At 34.9% G+C, this 9,241-nt stretch overlaps 1 protein-coding gene across 2 annotated transcripts; it reads right to left on the reverse strand.

The window, feature by feature from the left end:
• Positions 1-2,801: 2,801 nt before the first annotated feature.
• On the reverse strand, positions 2,802-5,254 carry LOC144558794 (uncharacterized). Of its 2 annotated transcripts, none has more exons than XM_078307676.1 (5): positions 4,917-5,254; positions 4,702-4,760; positions 4,083-4,261; positions 3,626-3,734; positions 2,802-3,237 (listed from the first exon to the last, which is right to left on the reverse strand). In XM_078307676.1, exons 1-5 carry the CDS (start codon positions 5,206-5,208, stop codon positions 2,911-2,913), a joined length of 966 nt encoding a protein of 321 aa, XP_078163802.1. In that variant the 5' UTR covers positions 5,209-5,254; the 3' UTR covers positions 2,802-2,910. The 2 variants fall into 2 exon arrangements, with proteins under 2 accessions (XP_078163802.1, XP_078163803.1); XM_078307677.1 differs by having other exon boundaries at positions 4,920-5,253.
• Between the last annotated feature and the right edge of the window lie 3,987 nt (positions 5,255-9,241).

Here is a 9,241-nt window from a genome sequence, read left to right on the forward strand (position 1 = left end):
TGGATCTGAATTCCTAGTTCCCAGGGTCCCAAGGTGTTTCAGATCCCATGTGTATGGTGACGTTTATGGTTACAAAGATTCAAAACCGTTTCCACTTTCCAGATTATCGTGAAAAATGGGAAATTTTTTTATAAACCATAAATAGAAAAACAATTTTTAGGGAACCAGCATGATTGTTTTTTTTTTTTGAAAAACCACAAAGACCGAGTGGAGCATTCGGTCTCCACTTTTTTTTTTCTCCAGACCGAATGCTCCACTCGGTCTCACTCTTTTTTCAACTTTTCCGTGCGGCAAACGGTGTGGCATATGTTTTATGTATATGTATAGAGAGTGACTTGAAATTTCAAAATCCAAAAAGTCAATCCGAACCGTTCATCTTGTTTTCCATATTAATATGTGCTTGGAGATCAAATTTTATATTTTTCTGAATTTTTTTACTATTTATTAAGCCACTTTGAAAATTGTTGATCCAACGGTGGCTGCTAATTTTACTGTTTTGTTAAGCCACCGTTGGATAAACAATTTTCAAAGTGACTTAATAAATAGTAAAAAATTTCAGAAAAATGTAAAATTTGGTCTCCAAGCACATATTAATATGGAAAACAAGATGAACGGTTCGGATCGACTTTTTGGATTTTAAAATTTCAAGTCACTCTCTATACATAATTACATATACATAAAAGGATTATTCGGATCTTATGTGGCCGAATCTGTGAAAAATTGAAAAAAATGGTGAGACCGAGTGGAGCATTCGGTCTGGAGAAAAAAAAAAGTGGAGACCGAATGCTCCACTTGGTCTTTGTGATTTTTCAAAAAAAGAAAAAAATCATGCTGGTTCCCTAAAAATTGTTTTTCTATTTATGATTTATAAAATTGATCCGAAAAATGGAACTTACCGTTTAATGAAGTCGTGTAAAAAAGTTGTCAGAACGAAGAGGTCATAAATCGGACGATCTGTCTAAATCAGTGGCGAGTTTGTAGCATCTCGGAGGACAACTAAACATCTAATTTGGGAACTTGTTTGACATCTTTGATCTTCTATTAATTACAATCATTTGAAGAAACTGCAGAAGATAGCTTTGACCTAACATATGAGTATGGATGTCAGGTTGTTAGGTGTGAAACACTGTTGATCATATTAAAAATGTCCTTTAATTAGATAACAATGAAACACTGTTGAAATGGGAGAAAATATGAAACGAATGATCAACGGGTTTGACAGAAATACAATCGGAGAAAACTTAAAATGCCAACCAAATATTTTGTATTATTCTATATCATTCGTAGAAATTCATTAATATATTAATTTACGAAGAATCTTAAAACCCTGCAAACTGTGTATAGCTTTCCTGGTGGGACGTGATACGTCCTATTTGTTCGGATAAATTTTCATAATATTTAAATAGTTAGAAATTAAATAAACTAAATCAAATTGAATAGAATTACACGGGTCATGCGAAGCACTGTCTTTAAGTGTATTTTATCTCTATTATGCAAGATTTTGAATCGCCACCAAAATAATCCAGAGTTGTCACTCCTTAGGGCACGTCCATGTAAGTGACTATAACTCCGCAATATTCAACATGTATTCAGAATTTAATCATTTGAGGCAGAATAAAAATGAAAAATAAATCAAAGGAGACTTCAGCAAATCAAAGAAACGTTTCTGTTTCTTTTTATTTTATTCTCTGACGCAGCAGAGAGGAGGGACGGAGGATTTTATTTTGTCTTCTTCAAATCAGATAATAAACGGAGAGGGAGATTTTATTTCTTTTTAGAAAGAATTAAGAAAGGATTAATTTAATATAAACCATAATTTGGTGTATTTATAGAAATATTAATAAATAAAAAAGGCGCATCAGACAGATGCGATTATTCAAAGGTTATCGTCAGAAATTAGATATATCTCCGGTTAGGCACCTTGAAAATTAAATATATAATAAATTGAATTATTTCAATTTAACCCTTAAATTTTACAGATATCACAAAATGAGATTTTAAACAAATATATTAAAATAAATTTTTTGAGTTTTCTAACTTAATTTTCAACACTATGTCCGGGAGATGAGGCCGTACATATCGGGACATGTCCTATCTCGAGGGAGGCTAGGCTGTGTGTGTTCGGGATGTGTTCAGTGTGGTCGAGATGAAGATCCGGTGCTGCGTTGTGAACCCCAAGCTCAGTGAACTCGGAGGTATTTATAGTCAAGTAGGTCGGTTGTAACTTCCTGAATGAGCTTGGTACTTGACCCATAAGTAGATGGGGCCTTTAATATATGGCCCTATCAGGACGTTTTCGTATCAGCCCATGAGAGAGACTAACACTGAATAACCACTGATGAGATCATGAGATCACCAATCATACTGATGTCCAGTGACCTGTAGTGAAGGCTATCATATCTGTGAGAAGTTGGAATTTCGAAATTCGATTGAATTTTTTTTTCACGGATACTCAAAAGTGAGAGACTTGATTCTCATATTTATCTTAATAAAAATGCAAAACCATGTCCTAACCATTTCAGACAGCTACTACTGATGAGATGATACTATCTGTGCAAACTGCAATGCCTGTTTAAAATGGCTCAATTTTATATCAAAAAAGGAGATCATTGAAAGATCAAGACAATGAATCTCTTGATTTCTTCCTCCAACAATCAGAAATGTGTTGCAATCACTTTGCCTAAGCCATAAGACATCCCCATCCAACAGTGTTCTCTTTTCCCCTTTTTTGTCATTGGAAACCCAATGTACCCATTCTTATCTTATTTTGTGAAAGTATGATGTAGGCATGCTTTAACAACTGAGTCTATAAAGTCCTGATACTATCAACAAATACAACATTATACACTGATAATCAAAGAGAGATGAAGCACCACATGTGTTTCCACTAAGCTGCAATTGTCAATTAAGTCAGTGCCTAGAATCCAAGTATAGCATTACTCTTTTAATTGCATCAAATGATACATGCAATCTCCAATCCTTCTGCTTTCTGCTCAGCAGCCTTCCTTTACCAGCCGCAGCTCTGTTCTCCTTCACATCTGCAAGCTTCCACACGCAGTGCTGAGTTTCATGTTCGATCGATTCTAGTAAGAAGATCCCTTCTTTCTCCTTTTCATAATTTTGTTTGGCACTTTCATCTTCAGGTGTATTGAGATATTGGACGCACATAGGCAGTTCTTTAAACCGATTTAGGTCTTCTGGAACTTTTAAAAGCCTCTCTGCCCCTGGAGATGACACCTGAAAAATGGAACCTCCTAATTACTTTGTGGGTAGAAAAAATATTGCCTGTTATTGGAAGAAAACAATACTACATAATAATTTTTTTTATTGAGGCTATTTCTTTTCTCAAAGGCTTCTTTTTCTTGGTCGTTTGATTTGACTGAGTTTCTCAACTGGAAACGTCATAATTATCTTACAAGTCTCGTTCAAAGCTAAAACAAACTTGCTTAGTTTTATGAAAAAAAAAAAAAAAAAAACTTCATTCTCACGCCTGAATGAAGCCTCTATCTTAGATTAAACTTCAAATGGGGCACTAAATATGCCAAGAACCTGCATTGAACTAGCATGGTGTTCCACTACTGGTGGGTATTTAATTTCATTATTTGGGGTTTAGGTATAATATTACCTCTAGAGCCAAATCAATGGGTATTTCTCCCTTTTCTATGATCTCATCCAACCTCTCCATGAATATATTATTGAAGCTCTCTATTTCCTCGATATCTGGGCAACCGTATCTGCTTTGACATTGGTGATTGTCAGAATGAGCTGTGATACAAGACATACAAGCAATATAGACCTGACTGATACAGTATCATGCCAGTATGGAACCAGTTGACCAAATGAGTCATCAGATCCAAATATCCCTTCTGTACTAGCTAAGCATCAGCTTAAGCCAAAGAAAAAAGTCCTTGATTATACAATCATCTATTACTCATATCTCGTCAATTTAACCCAACTAAACCCAGCTTACAACTCGGTTTACTGTCAGATTAAGATTGGTTTTTCTTGACGTGGCCGATTCAACCAGTCTGGTAACATAAGGTACAAGTTGCTGCCTTTGTTGGTACAGAAAAAGATCTTACTTTTTGGTAAGCTTGTCAAGACGTACATATACATAACCCTTTGGAGAAACTTTGAATGCATAGAGTGCCATGTCATCACCAAAATGGTCTGACAAAACTTGACAAGCAACCGTCAGTGCTCGTTCACCCCAGCTGACGTCTCTTAGCACAATTCCACCACCATCTCCTCCATCCCCGATCTAAATTTGTATGTCCAAATAGGCTAGTTAAACACAAGGGCATTAATTGTAAATGCACAGCATTTTGAAATACATTGAAACTTTGAAAGTCAATATTCTTTGAACCAAAACTATAAGCTTAGTAATATTTGATGAAAATGCAATAATATCTGACAGTGTTATTGGCTGTGCTTGAATTGCTTTGGCGATTATGTATGCACATTTTATTAATTCTACTTGCCAAAAGCACAAGAAACAAAAGAAGCTACGAAAGGATAAACAAACAAACAAAAAAAATCAGGTTAGAATGATGCCTAAACTTTTGCAGTTATCAAACGCTATGTAATCTGAAATTGCAACTACTGAATAAAGATAAAAAGTACCCAGATCAATATACAGTTAGGTGATAGCAAGAAATAGAATCAAAGTAATCAAGAGAGGTGGGGAGAATTAACACAAACCACAGGATCAGTGTCTTCCTCTTCTTCCCATTCCTCCGACTCTTCATCCTCTGTCTCATCTGAAAAATGAGAATAAAACTATTAAAAACGTACTACAAGTACACAAAAAATATCACTATACATTTATTAGAAAATGGTAATAACATATCATTTATAAATGATACAGCATAGGCATCAAAAGCCCGCAGAGGCATTTCAACAAACAGGTTGCATACGACCTGATGCATCATCTCTTTCATTCCTCCCGGGCCGCTGCTGGAGGGGCCACTCTGAAGTTGTAGACAAAAACCGGGCATGAATGGGGTCGGTACAAAACCATGGGCAGATTAAAGATTTTATTTTAGTGCGCACAGGATTCTTAAAAAGGTGATCAAAGGGGGTGAAAGATGATGAGGAATTGATGCGAGAGAGATGATTGTGCGCTGTGCTGTAGCGACTGGGTTTGCGAGAGAGAATATTCCGCGCAAGGAGCAGCGATCGCAGCGTCGACGGAGAGGCGCTGCGCATGATTGCTTTGTCTCTCTACTTGTGGTGATGTATGGCAGAAGTGTAAATTGTTGCCGAGTGATCGAAAGTGCGGCGCGCCGAACCCATATCACAATGTAACTCGAATTTTTATATAGTTTAGATCTGGACCGTCAGATCGGACTTGGCACGAATATTGAAAGAGCCTTTACATTGTATCTCGAACCGGAATGGTTCGAATCTAATCGGACCATTCCGTGTTCTGATCGGCCAGTCCGGATGTAAACTCAAAATTTGATTACTTCAGAGACTCTCAGAATTTGTTACAAACTTACAATCTGTAACTTTTCGAATGTTCTACGAGTAAAACTAGGATGAAACTTAAACTTTATCATCAAAAATAAATCTACTGATACCATTTAGGAATTAGGGAGACTTTGTTTACGTTGTTCAACCTTTGTCCATACGTTCTTTTATTCATAAAAGAAGAAATCCAGCTAACTACGAAAAAAACACAGGCGGCGAATTGAACAAAAAATTCCAACCAACTACAAATCAGAACCAGAAGAAACATGCTCAACAGTCAACACAATAGTCAGCAAAAAAACTCGACACTGAACTGGGCCCACTTCTGCCACACGTCGCGCACTGATTAAACTGTTATCGGGAAGCGTGGGTCCCATGCAACCACCAATCCACCTTTAACAACAAGGCAGTGGGCCCATGGAGGCACTGCTCGCTTTTGCCCGTTTCTATTGCTGAGAGTTTATCTGCCGGCCGCTTTTATGTAGGATAAGACAAGGAAATAAATCTGTTGCTATTTCGATCTCAACTATTCAATTTTTTCTGTACACGAATCTCAACGAAAAAAAAATTCATGCACCAATCTCACCGAATATCAACGATTGGGATCGGAAGAACAACAGATTTATTTCCACAAGACAATAGCTAGGTCTTTTTCTTTTTCTATCCGGTCCTTCAGTTTAAAACTAATGAACTGAATTTACAAGTTAACAGTTTACAGCAGGCGCCTACGCGCAGAAATAAAACTAGAAAATTTTAATTAAAGGGGCGCTGAACCATAAAATACACGTATGTGAAATTTAAATCAAGTCTTCATGATGACAAAGTGACGACTAAGCGATAAATATTCATTTAGCATTTTTATATAGAGTTTGAATCGTACAGAAACTTTAAAAAAAATAAAATGCAATTAAATTTTAATATATAATTAATATTGTAAAAATTATAAGTACGACTTAGCACTCTCTCTCATGATTGAGTGTAGATCCGCCTGTAGAGAGGAGGGAAAAAATGAATAGACGCCTTAAACTTAAATTTATACTTTGGACTAAAAAAATCCAAAATCTAAAATCCTAAAGCAAATTCATCATCCATGCAACATATAATAATACCAATCAAGCACAAATTACAAGTAATAAAGATAGATAAAAAGAAAGAGACCGAAGTAAACGGATATAGACCGATTTTGGTAAACAAAAAATATATATACTCACGGAATCTTTGCAGAGATGCTAAGTCTTGGTTGGGCATTCAGTGCATGGCTCAAGTACTTGTTAGTATTGTGAATTCGAAACCGAACTAAAATTTGCATATAGAAAATTCAAGGTTTAAAGAAGTCTAATGACAAAACAAAGAACTCGAAAAAGACAGATTTTGTAGTTTTTCAAAGTGTCTAAGACAAAAGCCTGACATAAACCACAAATCATTACAACGGTTTAATAGTTATGGAAGTCTACTTAAAAATTTAAATGCACATAAAGATTTAGTATAATCATTGGTAAAGATTATTGAGAGAAGTACAGTACTGATATGTTTTTATTGTCGTCGGATAGCCGGAAATAATAATTAAATTTTGGCTTTCTGTAAAGAAAGCTGTTTGCATTTTGAAATATCACCATAACAATATTAACACTACTACAAAAAATATTTTTCTCATCGTCCCTTTACCATCGAATGTGCTTCCGCACAGATAACGCTCGTCACAAGTGGCAGCACTGTAATTATGTTGAACTTTTTACCGTCTGTTATGGATAACAAACCAATGGCGTTGATGGACCCCCTCTTGCCCCCCTCCTTTGCCATCGATTGAATTTCACGAACCGTTAGTACTGGGCGACTCACCTATGTCGGTTTGGCTAAACGGACGATGGTACTGAGGGGATTACTTTACCATCTGGCTGTTTCATGATCCGTTGGTTTTTGGGTTGATCAACACTGTCTGGTATCCTTACTGAACCGATGTTGTATTTTTGATTGGCACCTATGATAATAAATAATTGGAATATTGATCATGCAGGTACATCAATTTAACTAATGGTGTTACTACTACAAAAAAACACATTTACTGACCATATATATCCAATTTAATCATTATAAGGAAATAATTATTTAATAACATACATAATCCCAACTCAATAATAACTCAATAATATCTAATTAAGGATCATTAACCATATCAATTGAAATTTTTGTGGTATATTTTTTTAACAGAAAAGTTCGTAATTAATCAAGAGAGTAATATATATATCAGGAGGGATCGGATGACATCCTTTTTTGGTGACATCGGATGACACCATGCATTTTCAAAGTCCAAACAGTCGATCCAAACCGTTCAAGTTGATGGATATGTTAAAATGTGCTTGTAGATCAAATTTTACATTTTTCTGAATTTTTTTACTATTTATTAAGGTGGGTACAAAAATTCAACGGTCTAAATATAGCGATTTTGTTAAATACTTAATAAATAGTAAAAAAATTCAGAAAAATGTAAAATTTGATCTGCAAGCACATTTTAACATATCCATCAACTTGAACGGTTTGGATTGACTGTTTGGACTTTGAAAACTTTAAAAATGCACGATGTCATTCGATGTCACCAAAAAAGGGTGTCATCCGATCCCTCCTCTATATATATATATACTAGTATCATTCCCGTGCGTTGCAACAGAATATATTATAAGAGAGAAAAAAATCTCATACAAAATAACATATTTTCATGAAAAACAGACTAATAAAAAATAATTATTCAACAATAAAATAATATGCCAACGTATTCTCATACAAATAAAAGATGCAAGAGATGCATGTAGATATCTGAAGACGAGAAACAAGGAAACAAAGAAAAAAAATCGCTAAAAGTCAGATAACTTGTTATCAAATATCCTGATATGTATAGAAACAAAATTGATAATATTTATAGATTTTTCACGGCAATAGCTATAGAAACATAAAAGAGAAATAAAAAATGAAAGAAATAAGGAAACATAATTATATCGCTAAATTGGAGAGGAAGAAATAAGGAATGAATGAAATAAGGAAACATATTATAGTGCTAAATTTCAGAGTTTATTTAATTTTAATTGTAATGCATCATGTGGCGCTACGTGTGGCGAGTATATTTTTAGTTAAATTTAGACTTCTACACATTATTCAGATGCATTTAATCAAAAAAGATAGATTATGTAATTGAATGGCTGAGATTAAATCTGAAATTTTAACTTTCAATCGTAGCCGTTGGCGGATCGGATATCCAACGTGCTTAATAATAGAATGGAGATATATATATATATAGGAATATGCTAGCATGCTATGCATAGCATAGAGCTCTATGATAAACCATAATTTTACGCAATATTTGACACATGGTTGATCCCAAAATTTATCCTAATTATCATGTTTTGTTGCATTTTAATTGTCATTTCGTTTAGTTTTAACTAATGTTAGTCGAGACACAAGATACTGCGCAAGTTGTTAATTATTGCAGATTTGGAGCATAAAACCGCGCGATTTGCATGTGCACAGAAGATCAAGAATACCAAGCCAAATGGAGAAACAAATGGAGGAGATAAATCTTTGAATTCGACTAATTAAGAGATTTCATAATTTATGGCCGCATCAATTCTTCCCAAATTCAATTAAGGCGTTTTATTTTGCTGGTCAACTAAGGCATTCAGGGGGCGCATATTTGTTTCCAAATTGAAGCTGCATTTTAATTGGGTGTCATGGCTGGCTGATTGAGCCGAATTAATTAATTACCAAATTTTGGGATTTT

This window comes from Carex rostrata, chromosome 8 (assembly GCF_964058835.1).
Source record: "Carex rostrata chromosome 8, lpCarRost1.2, whole genome shotgun sequence".
NCBI classification, from domain to species: Eukaryota; Viridiplantae; Streptophyta; class Magnoliopsida; order Poales; family Cyperaceae; genus Carex; species Carex rostrata.